Source organism: Mandrillus leucophaeus, unplaced genomic scaffold (assembly GCF_000951045.1).
Source record: "Mandrillus leucophaeus isolate KB7577 unplaced genomic scaffold, Mleu.le_1.0 Scaffold605, whole genome shotgun sequence".
Classification (NCBI taxonomy): Eukaryota; Metazoa; Chordata; class Mammalia; order Primates; family Cercopithecidae; genus Mandrillus; species Mandrillus leucophaeus.
Genome location: NW_012106531.1, coordinates 558604 through 581050, shown reverse-complemented (window position 1 = coordinate 581050; position 22447 = coordinate 558604). Strand labels below are relative to the sequence as shown.

The 22447-nt window shown below is 36.0% G+C and overlaps 1 protein-coding gene across 1 annotated transcript in view; it reads left to right on the top strand.

Moving 5' to 3' along the window:
• Nucleotides 1-22447, top strand: part of MAP3K1 (mitogen-activated protein kinase kinase kinase 1, E3 ubiquitin protein ligase) — an 89220-nt gene extending 66773 nt beyond the window's left edge. The window contains exons 14-26 of the mRNA XM_011999872.1: nt 366-447; nt 559-742; nt 2768-3046; nt 6698-6819; nt 8416-8507; nt 8788-8977; nt 9284-10565; nt 11215-11367; nt 12342-12504; nt 13616-13747; nt 15291-15433; nt 16144-16275; nt 19826-22447. Coding sequence (XP_011855262.1) covers nt 366-447; nt 559-742; nt 2768-3046; nt 6698-6819; nt 8416-8507; nt 8788-8977; nt 9284-10565; nt 11215-11367; nt 12342-12504; nt 13616-13747; nt 15291-15433; nt 16144-16275; nt 19826-19975 — 3104 coding nt within the window. The 3' untranslated portion in view covers nt 19976-22447. The remainder of the gene's footprint in view (nt 1-365; nt 448-558; nt 743-2767; nt 3047-6697; nt 6820-8415; nt 8508-8787; nt 8978-9283; nt 10566-11214; nt 11368-12341; nt 12505-13615; nt 13748-15290; nt 15434-16143; nt 16276-19825) is intronic.

Below are 22447 nucleotides of genomic sequence, written 5' to 3'. Positions count from 1 at the left end.
GGAAGGAGGTGGAAGAAGACCTGGGTAGGCATTACAGAAAGGCTAGCATCAAAGTAAGGTTTGGAAGGACTTTACCTGGTAGTCAAACAGGGCAGAACGTTTGGAAAAATAGTAATATTAACATTGGAAAAATAGTAATATTAACTATTAATGTTAATAGTAACATTATCAGAATGAATAAAATAGCATTTGCAAATCAAAATCATTTAACCTGCTGTGTGTACTTGCTTTCAGATAAATGTTTAGATTATTTTTGAGGTTCCTTCTATATAAATCCTGTAAACTAATTATTATAAACAGTTATGAAATATAAATAATGTTAAGCATTTACATTTTTGTAAGATTTTGTTTCTGTAATTTTTCAGGGGCAGAAGAGTGTAGAAGAAATAGAGAACCTTTAATATGTCCCCTTTGTAGATCTAAGTGGAGGTCTCATGATTTCTACAGGTAATAATTTTGAAATAATGATACGTATATGTTTAATTTTTTTTAATTTCTCAAAGTGTGGTTTAAATCTCTTAATTTTTTTAAAGCAAGTTTTGTTATTTTTCATTTTAGCCACGAATTGTCAAGTCCTGTGGATTCCCCTTCTTCCCTCAGAGCTGCACAGCAGCAAACCGTACAGCAGCAGCCTTTGGCTGGATCACAAAGAAGGAATCAAGAGAGCAATTTTAACCTTACTCATTATGGAACTCAGCAAATCCCTCCTGCTTACAAAGATTTAGCTGAGCCATGGATTCAGGTAAGTAGTTCTTTGTTTTTCATTTCTCAAAGAAATATTTATAGATCAGTTAATGTATTTGTCTCCTTCCCTCAGTTGTTTATAATTTAAAAAATACTTTTGTTTGCCTTCATCATGACCTTTATTCCTTTGGAAATTTTAATGTTACTTTTGGTATTAATACTATACTGCTTGTTATACAGCTTCAACTTCAAAACTTCCTTGTGGTTTCACTTCACGTATCTAGAAACATCTTTTCCTGAACTAACAGATATACAGGGTTATTCAAGGATAGAAGGATAGAAACCAGAACCCTTCAGTGCTAACTTTTCCCAATGTTTAATCCCCATTCCTGCCAAGAATTTTTATCATGTTTCTTATTTGCTGCCATTTAAAATTAATTTCTCCTTTCATATCCTAATGGCATACAATGGGTGCTTAATAATTGCAGAGCAGATGAATAAGAAAAAATATGTGATAAGTTACCTTGAGTTCATCATTTTGATTTGTAAGAACAGTTTTCCATCCCTTTACCATCTCTTCTGATTGAATGCTTTTTCATCCTCAGTAAGTAGGGCTTTTTTGTCAGTTGGTTTGTAATGATTTTCTTGGTTGTTGAATGCTTAGTCTATTATTTTTTAAATGTAGGATCTAAAACCAGTCAGGTCTGTACCAGACAATAATGAAGTAAAATAGTTATTTTCAGTAATCTGTTAAATTCTGTTGAATTAAATTTGTGAACAGGTGTATTAACACATTGAGCTTATATATCATTAGGATTTGTTTCATTTTTCTTTTGTGACCATTACAGTCCTGCACCTTTGGAATTCTCTTAGCATATTAGCAACCCATTTATGAATCTAATAAAATCTGCAAAAATATTAAACACATATTCTTGTATCTAGTCCATTAATGAAATTTAATGAAATATTAATGAACATAGGTCCTCACCTGCCCTTTCATGACCCATCAAAGAACTCTCAAGTTGATTCTGAGCTGTTAGATTTCATTCTTTCAAGGATATGGTCTAGTTTGTTTTGCCTAAGCTTTAGGTCAGACTAGGCTCTATATTCCTAGCTTTTTATTAAGCATATTAGGTAAGACAATTAAAACATAGGTAGTGGTACACTACTTAACAGTACCAGAAGCTCACTATATTCTAGTTGGTTCATTCTCCCATAATATCCTTTTATAACAAAACACATGTAAATAAATATGTCATGATCCATTTTTCCAAAAATTGTGTTTATTCATCTTTAATATTTAGACATTTTTCACATGATGAATTATCTTAGGTATTAAGCTTGGTTTTAGCTAATTGGCCCATAAAGCGTGAAGGGAAAGACCCTTCACGCTTTCCTCACTGTAGGAACTCTGGCTTCTGGGGCATGGGATTGACGACGGTAACGGCATGTACTATAACTCTGTGTCTACCGTTTTCCTTTGCTTACTCGAACACAAGCATTTTTTCTTCAGTTTGATTTGTCCACTCCGTTCGTTTTACAGTCCTACCTGTTTTGTCTAGTTTTTTAAACCTTTTTGTACAGACAAAAACTAATTAAATGTGTTTTACTTACTGCTCTTGTCTGTAAGAGAAATACTCTGTATCTCTTGAAACCTTCTCCTGGTGCCTTTTTTGATCTTTTTTTTTTTCTTTTCTTAATCTTGCTCCAGTTTTTCTCTTTAAACTACCTTAGTATGAATACAGAGTTGAGGTTTTCCCTTTTTTTTGGCGTTTTGGTAAGCATGGGGGACAATAGAGGCATAGAATGTATGTATAGCCATCTAATGATTTAATGGAGTTTATTATTAATTTTACCTGAACTAATAAATATTAATGACTTTGGATCATTACCAGTTAAACCTGAGTATAAAATTCTTCCTTATGATGTTTAAGTGGCTGGATATATTTGAAGTTGTGAAGGATGATGAAGATTTAAGAAATGCCCAGTTTTTATGTAGTAATCAAAAATGATGCTAAACTCAAAATACTCTGGGTCCATAAGCTTTTCTTTACATTGAATTCATTGTGTGTGTTTGATCCAGGTATTTGGAATGGAACTCGTTGGCTGCTTATTTTCTAGAAACTGGAATGTGAGAGAGATGGCCCTCAGGCGTCTTTCCCATGATGTCAGTGGGGCCCTGCTGTTGGCAAATGGGGAGAGCACTGGAAATTCCGGGGGCAGCAGTGGAAGCAGCCCGAGTGGGGGAGCTGCCAGTGGGTCTTCCCAGACGAGTATCTCAGGAGATGTGGTGGAGGCATGCTGCAACGTTCTGTCAATGGTCTGTGCTGACCCTGTCTACAAAGTGTACGTTGCTGCTTTAGTAAGTAGCTTTATTCCATAATCATATCATTATGGGTTTGGGGTTTTTTGATGGTTCGTAGTATTTTTAAGATACAATAAAGCTACTTTACCTAATTTTGGAAAATCCAAATTTTATTTTTGTTCCATAATTTCAGGAAATTACAATTTTTCTTTTATTCTGTTTATTTGAATTTTACTGGTTTTATGATGTATGTCCAAGGTTTCTTATATGCTATTTCACTGTTTAGTTTCATTGTTTTAAAGACTTTCCAGGGGTATCCAAGGGAGAGAATACAGTTATGGTTTCTTAGTTTCTGTTTCTGGTTGGGACAGTAAAGCTCCTTCGTCATCCTCCTTTTCCGCTTATCCCTAGAGACAGACTAAACACCATGGCTTCAGGCTGCTAAAGCCTAAAACAAATCAAAACAGAACAACAACAAATAGGACGAGCTAGACAAGCTTGCTAATTTTTAAAGACTTTTTTAGTGTCTTGCTGTTCATATCTTTATGTTTTTCTGAGCAGATATCTTATACATGACCAAATTAAAAATGCTTTTTGGGATGGCAAAGTCATCAATGTTACTCTGATTTTTAAAAAAATTTATCAGATATTAAGGAAGATATGTTTTTAATAAACATTTTGATTTTTAATAAACACTGTCATGTGGAGATTCAAAAGCCTTTTCAAAGAAAAGGGTTCCATGACATAGATCGTTGAATTGCTTTTTCAGTTTAACTTGTTAAAAGTTCTTTCATGAGTGGAATAGAGTGACAAGGAGGTAATTTAGGAGTATCTGTCTCTTTAGAATAGGGTTTCTCAACCTCAGTACTATTAACATTTGTTAGATAATTATTTGTTGCAGGGTAGGGGGAAAGCCAGGAATGTTGTCCTGTGTGTACTGTGGCAACATCCCTGTCCTCTACCCATTAGATACCAGGAGCAAACCCACCCCCACCCAGTCATGCCCACAGTCATGACAACCAAGAATGTCTCCAGGCATTGCCAAATGTCTCCAGGGGTCAAAACTGCCCCCAATTCAGAACCACTACTTTAATTCTTATCTGGTCTGTTCTTAAAATTCATGAGTAGTCTGTAGGCTTCCCTGGAACCTCAGTCTTTTTCTAATCCATCCTCTAACGATTGGGCCTAATGAATCTTCTTGACAGGTAATACAGCATGACAGTTATGAACATGGGTTTGGAGTCACAATTGAGTGATCTCATAATTTATCATTCCAGCCACAGTGCTTGCATAATGTGCTGGTTAAAGTTGGACTAGCCTAGGCAATCTGAACACATGATCAAGATCATAGAGACAGACCTGGATTCAAATTCTGGTTCTCCCTTTTGCTAGCATGGTGACTTTACGAAGGTTACTTAACCTCTCTTAAATAAACTTCAGTTTTCTCACCCATAAAATAATGAAAATACCTCTTAGATTTGAAATTAGATTATGTAGAAACTTTCAACTGTATGCCTGGCACATTGTAAGAACATGAATAGTTATTATTATTTCTTAAACACAAGTTTGATTATCCCCCAACTCGTTTAGAAACCTTTAGAGGTTTCTGTTTCTTCAGCGACATTCCTAAAGCATATTCTGTGGAAGTTTGGCAGGGTTGTGAAAAGTTCCCTGAAGAAAGAATCTTGTATTCAGTTAAGATTGGTGAACACTGGATTACACAAGGATAACTAGGTCTGTTGACTGAAAGACTTCTAGGATCCTTCAGTAAGCTAGTGTACATTGTGAACCTAAAGGATCAAAGGGTAGAATGCATTGTTTCCCAGAGTTATTTTGCTACAGCCTGTTTCTTCACGTAGCATCTGGAGGGACCAGCATACTGTAGAATAAAGACCAATTGGCCCAACATTTTGCCGCTTTCTTACTATTTTCCAACACAAACCTTCAGGCATACTTGACTAAATAAAATCCTCTTTTTGCCAGTTCCTTTTCTGCAAAGCCTTTGTCGTGTTACTCTTTTTGTGCGCAGTGTAACTGCCTTACTGTCATGGTTGTTTCTTCTTAAGTTAAGACTGTTTCCCAACTAGCTTATGAGTTCTTAGAGCACAAAGATTGTATAAAGGATACCAGGCTCCATGAAGGCAGAAATGGCTTCTGCTCTTAAAGCTCACCCTTTCCCTTTCCCTTATGTCCCCTTCCTCTGTCTCTTCCTTTTTTTCTTCTCCCTCCCTCTCCATGTATAATTTTTTTTTTTGCTGAACCATTTGAGAGTTTTTTGCAGGCATCATGACACTTTCTCCTCAAATACTTAAATATGTGTCTCTTAAAACCAAATACATAATTCCATTTGTTCTTCCATATACAGTCAGCACATTAACAGTAATCATAATACTGTTTTGTACTATAAAGTTTATACTGAAATCTCCCCTGTTGCCCAACAGTGCCCTTCATAGCTAAACTGCAGACTTTATTCAGATTTTACCAGCTTTTCTGCTGTTGTCTTTTTTCTGTCCCAGGATCCAATCCAGGATCCCGCAGTGCATTTAGTCACCATGTCCCCTTAATGTCTTCTCATCCATGACAGTTCCTCACCCTTTCCTAGTTTTTAATGACCTTGACAGATACTTTCAAAGTATACTGGCCAGTTATTTTGTAGAATGTCCCTCAATTTGGGTTTCTCTGATGTTTTCTCATGATTAGATGGAAGTTACATATTTTTCACAAGAATGCCACAGAGGTGATAGGCCTTTCTCATTGCATCTTGTCAGTGGGTACATATGTCCATGGCTTTTATTATTGGTGATGCTGTCAGTTAAGGTAATATCTACCAAGTTTCCCTGCTGTAAAATTAATATTCATAGATATCTTGTGAGAGTTACTTTGCGATTATGCAAATATCCTATTTCACCTCAAAATTTTGTCCACTGATTTTAAAAACATTTGTGGATCTTGCCTATAGCAGTTATTACTACACCATTAAAAATGGTGCTTTCATGGGCACAGGGAGGGGAGCATCACACACCAGGACCTGTCGGGGGTCAGGGGCTAGGGGTGGGATAGCATTACAAGAAATACCTAATGTAGATGATGGGACGATAGATGCAGCAAACTACCATGGCATGTGTATACCTATATAACAAACCTGCACGTTCTGCACATGTGCCCCAGAACTTAAAGTATAATTTTTTTTAAAAATGGTGTTCTAATGGTGATTTTCTGTTTTCCTCATTCCTTCTACATTAATTGAAATTATTCTATAAAGTAGAGCTTCTCCGATTATGTACCTAATCAATTTTTAATTTATATCAGTGTAGGCTCCTGGATATTCCTTTTGTTCTATGGGTTGCAACCCAGTACTACCATCATTTGTTTTGTTGCTCTGATTATTCCAGCGTTGACCATTGAGAGCCTTTTCAGGTTGGCTCCTGTTCTTTTTCTTTTTAAAAATAATTTTTTTTAACTTTACGTCTTGAAATGAATTCAGACTTCTAAAAATTGCAGAGAAAAGAGTTCAGAAAATTCCTTTCTACCCCATTCATTTGTTTTGTTAGTTGTTTGTATCATTACAGACGCATGGGATTCTTACTTTATTCTATGGGTTATAATCTATTCCTATCTTATTTTGTTGCTCCTGTTGTCTCAAATTAGGCCATTATCTCTGATGCTTTTTAAGTGTACATAAACTGACCTTCAGATTTTTTTCCTCAGAAAACACTGAGAGCCATGCTGGTATATACTCCTTGCCACAGTTTAGCGGAAAGAATCAAACTTCAGAGACTTCTCCGGCCAGTTGTAGACACCATCCTAGTCAAATGTGCAGATGCCAATAGGTAAGGCTTCATTGATGAACCACTTCAAACCCTCTTGTCTTAAAAGTGCCTCGCAGCAAGCCTCACACCTAGTGAATATCTGATACATTTTATTAAATGAGTCTTTGAACATTGTCTTTTAATGTGAGATTTAAAATGGAAATGCAGTACTTGAAGCTCTTAAGGACTGGGGGAAAGAACTACTGGCAAGTAAAAGCCAGTCAAACAAACTGCATGGATCTCCACATTATTGTATTGTGATTTATTCTCTTAAATAACATTCATAATCTGAAGTACAGTTGGTAAGAACTGTAGTTGACATTTATATCCATAAGGTATAATCTCATGGGTTACACAGGATAGGAACCAGTAAGATCATTACACCTGTATATGCCTTATTATCAGGATAAAAAATTAACAAATCCATCTCATTATTTTCAGTGTAATGGAATTTTACTCTAATTATGACAGTTTTAGTCAAAAAAACTTTAGATTTTATATATTCCTGCAATATCCTTGAAAATTGACAGGGAACAAGAATAACCCTGACTGCAAAGAAAAATATGAAGTAGAGAATTGAGGTGCGGTGACAGTAAATATGAGTACAAGCCATGCTTTTTTCAGACCAGTGGTTCTCTTTTATTTTCCCCTTCCATAAAATAGGAGGAAAAATTTTCATTTAATAATCACAGCTACTGTGAACAGTTATTTGGTAGTTCCTATTTCTTTCTATCCCAGCAGATCTTGGTTAGCAACAAGTGTTGAATCTCCCTTGTGTTGCCTCTTCCATTTCAGCCATTTAGAGCTCTCTCAGTACCACTTTTCTCTTCCTCTGCAAGTCATAATGACTGTTTGCACAGGGTCTCAAAAATTAGGTACCTACCTTTAACGAATTTCTCATCTCATGAAGTCTGTCTTTTGCCTCTGTTGTTTTCTCTGTAGATTGAAAATACTGGATGTTTTCTTGTTTCTTAGAGAAAATATTGTATATCTGTAAAATATGCAAATTAAAAAGTAATTTGCAAAATGCATAGGAAAAGTGTCATTTTTTAGTATTAGAATAGGTATATTTCTGAGACTTCAGTGTTCTCATGGTATTTGTTGTGCTGCTCGCTTTTTGAAACTTTAAAGTTAGGTTGTTTACCTGGTCACCTGAATGACTGAACATAAGAAATACTGTAGAGAGATTTTATAATATTCAGACCTCATTCTGCCTATGTAAGGAAATGGAGGGTTTTTGGATGGGAAGGTTTTGTTTTTAATTCAAGAGCTTCTTAGTAAAAGTTCAGAAATCAAAATGTCAAGGTCTTTGTTTTTTCTTTTAACAAAATGTAAGACTTTTATCTAATTTGGTATTTAAATCAATACTTGCTAAGAGCCATTATTGAAGATTCTGTGCTTAACATAGAGGATATGTTAAATTTACAAAATTAGACCTAATAAATGAGTATTACTATTTATGGTGACATTGTTCATGTGATTTTAGTGGTGGAAAAGTAAACACTCCTGAAAACATCATTTCTCCACTTTTTCACAAGGCCTTGCATTACGCCTCTAATATTGTATAGTATTTTAGCCAAGATCCAGGATTGATGTTGCTTTTCCTTTGCTTTTTAGCCGCACAAGTCAGCTGTCCATATCAACACTGTTGGAACTGTGCAAAGGCCAAGCAGGAGAGTTGGCAGTTGGCAGAGAAATACTTAAAGCTGGTAATAACTTTTCACTTAAAATGAATATAGCATATTTTATCATGTTCCTCGGCAGCCTTGTCTAATCTCATAATCTCTCATAAGGCAGTTTACAGGATTTTGAAGTAATTTTATAAATTGATTCACTGTGTTACAGTTAGAAATGTGAATTAATCTGAGAGAGAAATTCTTGAAAATAGTTCAGAATATTTTTGTTGGCCTTATACCATTTAGTCATGTCTTATTTTAGATTTTAATATCACTATTTTTTAATCACTTATTTTTACTTTCCTTTTTGTAGGATCCATTGGTATTGGTGGTGTTGATTATGTCTTAAACTGTATTCTTGGAAACCAAACTGAATCAAACAATTGGCAAGAACTTCTTGGCCGCCTTTGTCTTATAGATAGACTGTTGTTGGAATTTCCTGCTGAATTTTATCCTCATATTGTCAGTACTGATGTTTCACAAGCTGAGCCTGTTGAAATCAGGTGATTTTTCTTCTGAAAATATATTACATGTATCTTTCTGCCCTCCCTACACCCTCCTCAAGAATGACACATTTTAGATTTATGAAAGACTCAGAAAATACAGAGCATAAATAGGTTGCTGATACCTTAATATTTGATTGACATATGAAAACCCAAAGTCTAGGATGTTTAATTTAAAATTTATAGATACTTTATGCTGAAATGGTTTTTGAAGTATACATGCTGTAAATTACTACCATTTTTTAAGTTTCCATGTGTTTTTCGGTAATTGGAACTTATTATTGTAATGAATGTTTTTTCTTTCAGGTATAAGAAGCTGCTGTCCCTCTTAACCTTTGCTTTGCAGTCCATTGATAATTCCCACTCAATGGTTGGCAAACTTTCCAGAAGGATCTACTTGAGTTCTGCAAGAATGGTTACTACAGTACCCCATGTGTTTTCAAAACTGTTAGAAATGCTGAGTGTTTCCAGTTCCACTCACTTCACCAGGATGCGTCGCCGTTTGATGGCTATTGCAGATGAGGTAGAAATTGCTGAAGCCATCCAGTTGGGCGTAGAAGACACTTTGGATGGTCAACAGGACAGCTTTTTGCAGGCATCTGTTCCCAGTGACTATCCGGAAACCACAGAGAAGAGTTCCCCTGAGTGCACAATCCATTTAGAGAAAACTGGAAAAGGATTATGTGCTACAAAATTGAGTGCCAGTTCAGAGGATATTTCTGAGAGACTGGCCAGCATTTCAGTAGGACCTTCTAGTTCAACAACAACAGAGCAACCAAAGCCAATGGTTCAAACAAAAGGCAGGCCCCATAGTCAGTGTTTGAACTCCTCTCCTTTATCTCATCATTCCCAATTAATGTTTCCAGCCTTGTCAAGCCCTTCTTCTTCGGCCCCATCTGTACCAGCTGGCACTGCAACAGATGTCTCTAAGCATAGACTTCAGGGATTCGTTCCCTGCAAAATACCTTCTGCATCTCCTCAAACACAGCGCAAGTTTTCTCTACAATTCCACAGAAACTGTCCTGAAAACAGAGACTCAGATAAACTTTCCCCAGTCTTTACTCAGTCAAGACCCTTGCCCTCCAGTAATATACACAGGCCAAAGCCATCTCGACCTACCCCAGGTAATACAAGTAAACAGGGAGAGCCCTCAAAAAATAGCATGACACTTGATCTGAACAGTAGTTCCAAATGTGATGACAACTTTGGCTGTAGCAGCAGTAGTAGTAATGCTGTTATACCCAGTGATGAGACAGTGTTCACCCCAGTAGAGGAGAAATGCAGATTAGATGTCAATACAGAGCTCAACTCCAGTATTGAGGACCTTCTTGAAGCATCTATGCCTTCAAGTGATACAACAGTCACTTTCAAGTCAGAAGTTGCTGTCCTCTCTCCTGAAAAGGCTGAAAATGATGATACCTACAAAGATGATGTGAATCATAATCAAAAGTGCAAAGAAAAGATGGAAGCTGAAGAAGAAGAAGCTTTAGCAATTGCCATGGCAATGTCAGCGTCTCAGGATGCCCTCCCCATAGTTCCTCAGCTGCAGGTTGAAAATGGAGAAGATATCATCATTATTCAACAGGATGTAAGTATAGATTCTTTAAGAGGTTAGAAAACTTCCTTGGGGCTAGGCAGTGACTCATACCTGTAATTCCAGCACTTTGGGAGGCTGAGGCCGAAGGATTGCTTGAGCACAGGAGTTTGAAACCAGCCTGGTCAACAAAGCAAGACCCTGTCTCTACAAAAAATTAGCCAGGCGTGATAGTGCACACCTGGGGTCCCAGCTACTCAGGAGGCTGTGGTGGGGAGGGTCACTTGAACCTGGAAGTTTGAGGCTGCAATGAGCTGTGATTACACCATTGCACTCTAGCCTGAATAACAGAGCAGGACACGGTCTCACAGAGAGCTTCCTTAGACCATACGAAAATAAACCTAATTCAGAAATGCTGCTTCTAACATTTAGAAGCAGATTTTTCCACATAAAATTATTACTTATACAACAATAATGTTTGTACTGTTTAAACAGCAATAATTCTTGTCTGTGGACATTTCTGGTTAATTCTATAATGGTGATCACTTTTGCATTTGATGTTAGTCACAAATACCTTCCATTCAGAGGTCACATTTATAGGTGGTTTGGGAAGCCAGACTGAACAAGAATAGTATCTTTCCGACTAATTTCACAAAATCTTACTCCTTTAACAGTAAAAAGATTGCTTTCATTTAATATGTAGACACCAGAGACTCTACCGGGACATACCAAAGCAAAACAACCGTATAGAGAAGACACTGAATGGCTGAAAGGTCAACAGATAGGCCTTGGAGCATTTTCTTCTTGTTATCAGGCTCAAGATGTGGGAACTGGAACTTTAATGGCTGTTAAACAGGTAAATATCTAGTGAGCATATAAATGAAATGATTCAAATCACAAAGTGAAGCATGTTCAGTAAAAAGAATAAAGGATATGTCCACATGTTTGTACTTTAGCTCTTTAAACTTTGAGAAACTTAGATTTCAAAGTAGGTGTTTCCAAAGCACCAGAAATATCATGAATTCTGTTATTATTAAAAGTTGAGGCCGCACGTGGTGGCTCATGCCTGTAATCCCAGCACTTTGGGAGGCTAAGGTGGTTGGATCATTTGAGGTCAGGAGTTCGAGACAAGCCTGGCCAGTGTGGTGAAACCCTGCCTCTACTAAAAATACAAAAATTGGCCAGGCGTGGTGGTAGGCACCTGTAGTCCCAGCTACTCAGGAGGCTGAGACAGAAGAATTGCTTGAACCCAGGAGGTAGAGGTTGCAGTGAGCCGAGATCGCACCATTGTACTTCAGCCTGAGCGACAGAGCAAGACTGTCTCAAAAAAAATAAAAGTTGAAGTATGATTATATCATAAGACTACAATATCAAGATGGGCCTTACAAAGGTTTTTTTGGTTTTGCTTTTTGTAGGTAGTAGAGGTGTGGTTTTCAGGTACTTTCAACAGTATACTGGTGCAGTGCCATCTTGGAGTTTCAGTGGTTTTACTTTTTATAATGAGTATACTTAGGATAGGAAAATTATTAAACTTTCATTTTTAAATCATGTTGATTATTTTCCCATATTTGGACTTTTCTCATTTTTACTCTGAGACTATTGGAATATTGACTATATCCGGATATTTTTGTCATTTCTGATGTTCACTGCTGCTTACGCTAGATTCTTAGTGTTTAAAAGAGTTTGACTTGGGTTTTTTTAAAGTACATTGCATCCATGAACATAAATGCCATCTGTTGTTAATATATATGCTGGTTTGCATTTGTTCGTTTTAGATCAGATTGCTAGAGAAAATATGCAAAACTCTGTGAACATGTTTATTTGAAACAGGTGACTTATGTCAGAAACACATCATCTGAGCAAGAAGAAGTAGTAGAAGCATTAAGAGAAGAGATAAGAATGATGAGCCATCTGAATCATCCAAACATCATTAGGATGTTGGGAGCCACGTGTGAGAAGAGCAATTACAATCTCTTCATTGAATGGATGGCAGGTATGTTAATGTTTTAAATTACAAATAGTAGTACATGGATTTAACTTTCTGTGATTAAATTTAGGAAAAACCGGTTTAATTAAAATTTATTTTTATCAAATAGTTTGGGTTTCTAAAACCAAATCACCCGAATATATTAGTATGAACCACAGATACTTCATTTTGTATTTTATTTAATATAAATGAAATATTGACTATCTCTACCTTTTAAACTTTTCCAGTGTGTTTTTCAATGATTGTGTAGCATTGTTGTTTTTAATACTTGATATGTATAAGATCTGTATATTTCCAGGTAGCCATGACAAACTGGACAGATGAGGAAGTGTTTTAACATAACAATATAAAAACAAAATTAACATATAACTTGAAAACTTACTACAAGTAAACTAGCACTGAAGCATAAAGTTGAACCTTGTCATCTGCTGAAATAAATGAAGACTGAGTTTTATTTTGTATTATACAATGTGTACAATAAAATTAATGACCTGATGTGATGAACGGGTTAAGTGTTTGGTTTAACTTCTTAGATTTGCGTGTGTATTTAAGAGTGCATTTCTATTTACCAATCAGTTCTTAAGTGCGTTATGTGTTGTTGGTCTTAATAAAGATTTACGCTACAGTAGATAGGTTGACTACTATAAACACTTTTAAAAGCAGCTAAACTTGAGACATGTTCCAGGGCAGAGCTAGTAAATGGTAGGATATGAAGCCTAACTCTGGGTCTTCTGTTCCTCCTCCCATTCATTTCACCTTTTACTAAATAATTGTTAACATTGTTTACTTTAGTCATTAATAAAGTTGTTTTGTGTTATTTTGAGAAGACAGAGAAGTGAATTGTACATTTCAGAAATAGTTTCATCCAAAATGGTTAACTTTTACAGCTTTCTGAAATCTTGACCCTCCAATAAACTGGTTCCCTGTGGGTTCCATGAAAGTGTCTCCTAATTAGTAGTTTTTGAGATGATATAGGAATATGTTAGTTTTGAAATGTTTTTCTTCTATTTCATATGTGAATGTGAGTTCATGCAGTGAAAACCTTAGAAATCAAAGTGTAATAAATACTTTTAATTCCATCTTTAAGTTTATGATAATTATTTCTATTGTCTTATAGGGGGATCTGTGGCTCATTTGCTGAGTAAATATGGAGCTTTCAAAGAATCAGTAGTTATTAACTACACTGAACAATTACTTCGTGGCCTTTCGTATCTCCATGAAAACCAAATCATTCACAGAGATGTCAAAGGTAGGAATTCTTTTAATTATTATCTAGTGACAATAAAAAAAATTAATGTAATTTTAAAATTCGGGGCTAGGCGCGGTGGCTCACACCTGTAATCCCAGTACTTTGGGAGGTGAAGGCAGGTGGATCACTTGAGGTCAGGAGTTCGAGACCAGCCTGGCCAACATGGTGAAACCCCATCTCTACTAAAAATACAAAAATTAACAGGGTGAGGTGGCGCATGCCTGGAATCCTGGCTATTTGGGAGACTGAGACAGGAGAGTCGCTTGAACCTAGAAGGCAGAGGTTGCAGTGAGCCAAAATCACACCACTGCACTCCAGCCTGGGTGACAGAGCGAGACTCTGTCTCAAAGAAGGAAAAAAAAAATGAACTTTTGTTGATGGTTTCTAACTATGGGATTTTTTTCTTCTGAGTAATTCAGAATATTAGAACCGAAATAAGTCTTAGGGGTCATTTAATCTGCCTTCCTCATTTAATAGAAAAATATATTGAATACAAGAGAGGCTGTGCCTTTTCTACAGTTTTACTGCTAGTTAATGGCAGAAAGTATACAATACATGTCTCCAGATTCCCTGTCTTGGCCTCATGATACACAGGCTCCCAGAAAGTTCCTTTACCTGGTTTTATTTAGAATAATGGGATATTGGGATATCATAAACTTCTTTTAAGAAAAATTCCTTCAAATCTTTTGTGGTTCCTGTTCTTTTTTTTTTTTTTTTTTTTTTTTTTGAGACAGGGTCTCTGTTGCTCAGGCTGGAGTGTAGTGTTGCAAACATGGCACACTGCAACCTTCGTTTCCTGGACTCAAGTGATCCTCCCACCTCAGCCTCCCAAGTAGCTGGGACAACAGGTGTGCGCCACCATGCCTGGCTAATTTTTTATATTTTTTGTAGGGATGGAGTTTTGCCATGTTGCCCCCAGGCTGGTCTTGAACTCCTGGGCTCAAGCGATGCGCTTGCATCAGCCTCCCACAGTGCTGAGATTACAGGCATGAGCCACCGTGCCTGGCCTCAGTTTATTTTTCTCAAGAGCAAATTTGGTTTTCGGTCATCATTCTTTTTAGCTAGTATTTGACATAATGTATTGAAGTAATTTTATAACTTTTTAAATTAAGCTCTAATTATGAATTTAGCACATATACTTTGAATTGGTCTAGATCAGTATGTTTCAACAAAATTGTCTTCAAATGTAAATTAGGCTAAAATGTGAATTTTGGAAAAAGATTTTGTTGGAAAGCATATTAAAGGTTTTCAACACTTACTCTTTCAAGTTTCACTAAATCGCCTTTTTGATCTCCTTTTGCTTTATAATATTTGTTTTTCAGACTTTGCTTTCAAGGTTTTAGATTTTCCTTATGCTAGAGAGAGCTGTGTGCCTTTAGCAAGAATGAAGTGAAAGGAAAAGAGAGTAACTGTCTGAACCTCTGAAATGTTCACTTCTTTCTTTTGTAGTTGTCCTATTTCATTAGTATTTTTACTGGGTTTTTAATCTGTCCTTATTTTTGTTTTTTTAACGTACAAGGTCATTTGCTGTGTTTGTTGACAGGTGCCAATTTGCTAATTGACAGCACTGGTCAGAGACTAAGAATTGCAGATTTTGGAGCTGCAGCCAGGTTGGCATCAAAAGGAACTGGTGCAGGAGAGTTTCAGGGACAATTACTGGGGACAATTGCATTTATGGCACCTGAGGTGAGAAGCATCTTTGAGTGTGATGAAAGAAAATATTTTTGAGTTCTGTGTAACAGCATTATACTAAACCATCTTGCAGTAATATCCAGTATGTACTTACCAATTAGAAGTCCATGGCCCTTAAAATACGGTTTTAATAGTATCTTTCATTGAGACCCTTCTTCCCAACCTTTCTGTCTTTGCCTTGACACAATTCAAAAAATAGGTTCTAATAGATTTGCTTAAGGGCTGTTACTAATAAAGAATTTTGGGGTAATTTATAGCTGTTGTTTCGTAGTAAACTCAAAGTGCACATAACAAATTTTAAAAAATATTCCCTCTCTATTCTAAAAGGAGATGAGCATACAGAGGCAGGTTCTGTCAGTAGTGGAAGGAGTTTAAGCATTGTTATTCTGATTCAGCCTCTTCTGTCGTGTTCATAATTCTTCATGTTCATATGTAGTAATGTTTGTTGTCCTCTTGCCACTTAGTTTGCTAAGAGCAAAATTCTGTGATGTGACTCTGCTTCAGAATCTCACAATTCTCCAAAATATTTTTGTATACCTGGAAAATTAAGCTATTAATGAAATAAATTAGATTTAGGTAGTCCACATAATTGCTGTTTGTACCAGTTTTCTCCCTAAGGTAAGAAAGTAGAATCTATAACTACAAATTGGCCTTCTCTTTTTTCAAATGAGTCATATTTCCAAATTAACTCTGATTTATTTTAGGTACTAAGAGGTCAACAGTATGGAAGGAGCTGTGATGTATGGAGTGTTGGCTGTGCTATTATAGAAATGGCTTGTGCAAAACCACCATGGAATGCAGAAAAACACTCCAATCATCTTGCTTTGATATTTAAGGTAATTGTGAGATAAAAATTACTTCTTGGTGCTAAAAGGAGTACAGCAGAATTTGGCAGGAGGCAAATTTTGATGGGTTCTCCCTAACAATCTAGCATGAAGGTAAATAAATAAATTGTATATTTATTCAGAGAGGATTTGATACACAATTTTTTTTACTTTAAGATGATGTAAAAGCAATACAAATTCAGTAAAAACCATACTTTGAATTTTGATTTTTTTCTGAGCTAGCAATATGTGGTACGATATAATCTGATGATGCCAGGCAGTGGCAGCGAGTCACAGCTCCCAGTCAGCCACACAGTCATGAGAGTAAACAACCAATACTCTATAGTGGACTGTGTTGTCAGATGATTTTGCTGAACAGTAGGCTAATATAGGTATTACAAGCACATTCAAGGTAGACCAGACTAAGCTACAGTGTTTGGTGGGTTAGGTGTATTAACTGCATTTTTCAGCTTACAATATCATCAACTTAAAAGGGTTTATCATGACATAACCTCAGCATAAGTCGAAGAGCGTCTGTGTATATTTCCAGTAGTTGGTATTGTCAGTGGTGTTGTCAATGTTAGTGACATATATAGTCACTTGTTATTTGAGGTAGTTATGCTCTGTTAAGTTGCTACGAATATTGAATTAGCAAATAGTAAAACACTGCTCCTAGAAGAAATTAGAAGAAATATGTACTGCATTTATATATATGTGTATCTATATCCATCCATCACTTTTAAAACGTGAAATTCCTCATGCATTTTACATAATTCAAAATTTTTTAAATCTAATTGACCATTTTCTTTTGTTTGTTTTTTGTTTTTGTTTTTGAGACAGTCTCGCTGCAGTGCCCAGGCTGGAGTGCAATGGCGCGAACTCAGCTCACTACAACCTCTGCTTCCCAGGTTCAGGCAATTCTCCTGCCTCAGCCTCCTGGGTAGCTGGGACTACAGGCACGTGCCACCATACCCAGCTAATTTTTCTATATTTAGTAGAGATGGAGTTTCACTATATTGGCCAGGCAGGTCTTGAACTCCTGACCTCAAGCCCGCCTTGGCCTCCCAAAGTACTGGGATTACAAGTGTGAGCCACCACATCTGGCCTAATTTACTATTTTGTATATTTTTAAAATTCACACCCAAGTCAGTTCAGTCCTGTCTACCTTTCGTACCTTTTTATAACTCACAAATCAGTTATCTCCTTTTCCACCATAGAATAGGTAATGGTTGAGATTTTTAGCTTTTCAGTTAGATGTGATGGTTGAAATCATGGGCTTTGGAGTCACACCGACCTAGTTTTAAACCCTGGCTCTACCCCTTATTGGCCATGTGATCATAGGAAAATTATTTTTTGTATCTACCCTCTATTTTCTCATATGTAAAATTGGTGCAAGAACCCCATGAAGCACGTACTTCGTGGGATTACTATGAAGATAAACAAAATTACACCTAGGCCTTAGTCAAGCACTCAGCCCACACAGTCAACTCCACCTGCCGTAACCTCCTGCAGTGCTCCCCACACTTACTATATAACCTCCTCAGTCACCTCTCTGACAATACCTGTTTTGTATTACCACCTCATTTCCTCTATTCTTTCAGACGTCCAATGTTCCTTCTCTATGTGGTTCAGATTCTTACTCTCTTTAAGGCCCACATTTTGTGCTTCTCCTGCTTAGGCACCCGCTTTTAACTCCTTCCACAGATTCTCCTAGCATTTTAGTACATACTTGTTTCTGACACTTTGTTTCTTGTCTCCTAGTTACGTTCCTGTCTTGCCTCCTTTTTCAAACTACCTCACGTCTGATTCATTTTTTTCTTTTCAGAGTCTTATACAGAAGTTGCTCAATAAATACTCATGGCTAGGATCAATTTGAAAGTTTGATGTTATTTTAAGAGTTTTGGTGAGACCCTGGAAACAATTGTAAATAATTTTCAAATTGGCACAGTTCATATTTTAACAGATTTCATGGCATTTTCCTTCCTAGGTAAAGTTTAAAGAAAATTGTACTATAACATTTTCAGTTTCCTTAACTTGAAGTAAATACTTTGAGGCCTTTGGAATCACCCCAAAGCTTTCTCAAACACTTCCATACCCTGTTTATGATAGTATTAATTGTGTAGCATGTTTTTTTAGAGAGTGATTTGGCAATATCCGCCAGAATTTTTAATGCACTTACTCTTTGACTCAGCTATGCCCATTGTTAGGAATTTACTGAAGATTACGTCTAGAAGTACCAAGTGTCAAGTTCAAGATTATTCAGTGTACTCAAGAAAGTAATTAAATTATCCACACTATACAGAAATTAAACAAGTGTAAAGCTGTTGATGTTGATTTACAAAGTGCTACAAGATTATATTATTAAGTGAAAAGAGCAAGGTATATAAAGTGATCCTGGCCAAGCACAGTGGCTCATGCCTGTAATCTCAGCATTTCGGGAGGCTGAGGCGGGAACAGAGCTTGAACCCAGGAGTTGGAGAGAAGACTGAGCATAGTGAGACCCCATCTCTATTAAAAAAAAAAAAATTAACTGGGCATAGTGGCACCACCTGTGCTCCCAGGTACTCAGGAGGCTGAGGTGGGAGGATCGCTTGGGCCCAGGAGGTCAAAGCTGCAGTGAGCCGTGTTCAAACCACTGCACTTCAGCCTGGGTGGCAGAGTGAGAGGGAGACCCTGTCTCTAAATTAAGTTTTCTCTTTTGTAGACATTTTTAGAAAGTCTTAAGTCTGTGAATGTATTGGCCTTTTTTCTCCACAAACACACACACACACACAAATCATCAACAGTAAGTTACATTTGGGGAGAAGGAAGAGGGACTTTAATTTTTTGTTTTGTATTTTTCCTTTTTGTGGTGTGTAAGATGTGTATATATCAGCTGAGTATATTGTGATATAGGATCACAGACCTTAGAGGAATTTTCTTTATATTATTTTGCATTTTTTTAACCCAAAGCATTTATGAAATTACTGGGATAGGGAAAAGAAAGAGTTTTCTTGTGATTAGGAGTGGGTAGGTGAGTTTAAAGTAGTCAGACTTAAAACTTTTTTATAAAATCATTCTTCATAGTGTATTTGATACTAAGAATCAGAATTTGTCCAACATGGAAGGAAAAAAACAATGCAGTTGTGTTTTCTATGTATTAAATTGACTCTTCAGTTTTAGTCTTTCTTAATCTAAATAGCTCTCTGCGCTGAAGAAATAGAAAACGTGCAGTAAGAACAAACCATCTTGGAGACTGACTATGAGGACAGCAGAATCCATTTGAGTGAATACTTTACCTGAACATTTTGATGTACTTAGCCTTGTTGATTTAAATAATAAGGAATAGGATAGATTTGATCAAATCCTAAAATCCTAAAAGTTGAAAGACTGTTAGAGAAAACCTCCCATCCGGTGGATGAATCTTTTATAGACTTTCTGATAACAGAAAATCCTCCCACTTCTGCTTCATTTCTCTCTGTTCAGGATGTAAATGTAAGGGTTATGAGGTCGATGCACATGTGCTTGTGTATCAGAAGTTCCAGTCGTGCAAAGCTTCAACACTCTGGCTTTTTCTCCACAGATTGCTAGTGCAACGACTGCTCCATCGATCCCTTCACATTTGTCTCCCGGCTTACGAGATGTGGCTCTTCGTTGTTTAGAACTTCAACCTCAGGACAGACCTCCATCAAGAGAGCTACTAAAGCATCCAGTCTTTCGTACTACGTGGTAGCCAGTTATGCAGATCATCTACAATAGAAACAGGATGCTCAACAAGAGAAAAAAACTTTGGGGAACCACATTGATATTCTACTGGCCATGATGCCACTGAACAGCTATGAACGAGGCCAGTGGGGAACCCTAACCTAAGTATGTGATTGACAAATCATGATCTTTACCTAAGCTCAGTATGCAAAAGCCCACAACTAGTGCAGAAATTGTAAACCGTGCCTTTCAAAGAACTGGCCTAGGTGAACAGGAAGACAGTGAAGTTTGCATGACTGAATTGCAGAAGCATAATTTTATTTTTTGGGGGCACTTTTTCAGCAATATTAGCGGCTGAGGGGCTCAGAATCTATTTTAATATTTGAAATATTCTTCCATTTCATATAGTGATCACAAGCGGGGGTTCTACAATTCCGTTCAAATTTTTTGTCACTGGCTATAAAATCAGTATCTGCCTCTTTTAGGTCAGAGTATGCTATGAGTAGCATTACATACATATATTTTTAAAAGTTGATACTTCTTTATGACCCACAGTTGGCCTTTATTTTCTTAAACACCTGGGCAATTGTGGCTCATTGTGCATTTTACTGTTGGCCCATTCATTTCGTTTTTGGAAATTATGGTTTTGTATTTTCATTTTTATTTACATTCATTTTTGTTTATTCAGGGAAAGGTGATCTTTTTTTCAAACCAGAAAAAAAAAAAAAAAACTAGATATGAACAAGAGTTCATTAAATATCTTGCTATTGTAAAAGTTTTTAAAATACAGACTTAATTTTGTTTTTTATATTGGAATACAATAAAGTACTACCTACATTTGAGTCAGTCACCACTCTTATTGTGCAGGTTAAATATAAACTAAAAATTAACTGTTCTCTGTGATGCAACTCACAACGAAGATCAAGATTACCTTAAAATTTATTTGAATTTTTTAGATGTTTTGGTTGTCAAACTGTAGGAAACTTCACAACATTTAAGTCTTATTCTGTATGTAACAATCCATCATTCACCTTCACTACTGGTAATAACATATGACTGCCATTTTCCTTTTACCATGCATCATCTCTTTACAGTAGGCCTGGCAGATCATTTTTAAAAAAGATTATTCAACTACCAATCAGTAATGTTTTTAAAGAATACATTTGCTTTGAACTTGGAAAATGTGTTCAGAAAGAAAAGTGGAATTGAATTTCATTTATACACTAATTCCTTGGATTTTGCACAGTTACCTAATGGTTTTAGTCTGGAGTTAAATTCAGATGCATGGAATCCTGAAGGAAAATGGTAGCTTTTTAATCTTTTTGTGTGTGTGTGAGTCTTTTAAATCAAATACTGATTAACTATTAAATACAACTTTTGAGATTTTAGTTTTAACTCTTCAGAAGCCAGTGTGAAATAGAATTGGTTATTCTCAAAGACTCAGGATAAACTAAATAAGCTATATAGAGTACATTTAAAATGTACAACACAAATTGGAAATACAGTAAGTTACAAGATAAGTTTACAGGGATATATTGCTTATAATTTTTAAAAGGCAGTTTGTTTTTTATGTGAATATGTTTCTTAGTGAAATTTTACATTCCTTTGTTTTGGAAGATTGGCGATATTTGAAGAGTTAAAAATAGTACAGAAATGTGAAGTTTGGTAGCTCTAAATGTGTTGTACTTGACTTTCTGTTTTATTTTGGGTTTTTTTTTTTTTTTTTTTGACTACTTAGAATTTTCACAATTCTAATAAGATTGTTTCCAAGTCTCTCATGTGCAAGCTTTAAAGGATGCACTCTTGCCATTTTATGTACTGGAAGATCATTGGTCAGATGAATACTGTGTCTGACAAAAATGTAAACTGTATAAACTGAGGAACCTCAGCTAATCAGTATTACTTTGTAGATCACCATGCCCACCACATTTCAAACTCAAACTATCTGTAGATTTCAAAATCCATTGTGTTTGAGTTTGTTTGCAGTTCCCTCAGCTTGCTGGTAATTGTGGCGTTTTGTTTTTTTATTTTGTTTTCAATGCAAATGTGATGTAATATTCTTATTTTCTTTGGATCAAAGCTGGACTGGAAATTGTATCGTGTAATTATTTTTGTGTTCTTAATGTTATTTGGTACTCAAGTTGTAAATAACGTCTACTACTGTTTATTCCAGTTTCTACTACCTCAGGTGTCCTATAGATTTTTCTTCTACCAAAGTTCACTTTCACAATGAAATTATATTTGCTGTGTGACTATGATTCCTAAGATTTCCAGGGCTTAAGGGCTAACTTCTATTAGCACCTTACTGTGTAAGCAAATGTTACAAAAAAAAAAAAAAAAAATCTCTGGGTTAAGAAAATTTGGCTTAAATGTATCCTTTGTTATTTTAAATATATTGAGATATTTTAATTAAAATTTTTACCCCATTGAACTGATTTTATAGTATTTGTACCTATTTTGGTGTTTTTGTCTTTATAGTAAATAAAAGTTTTTGAACAAA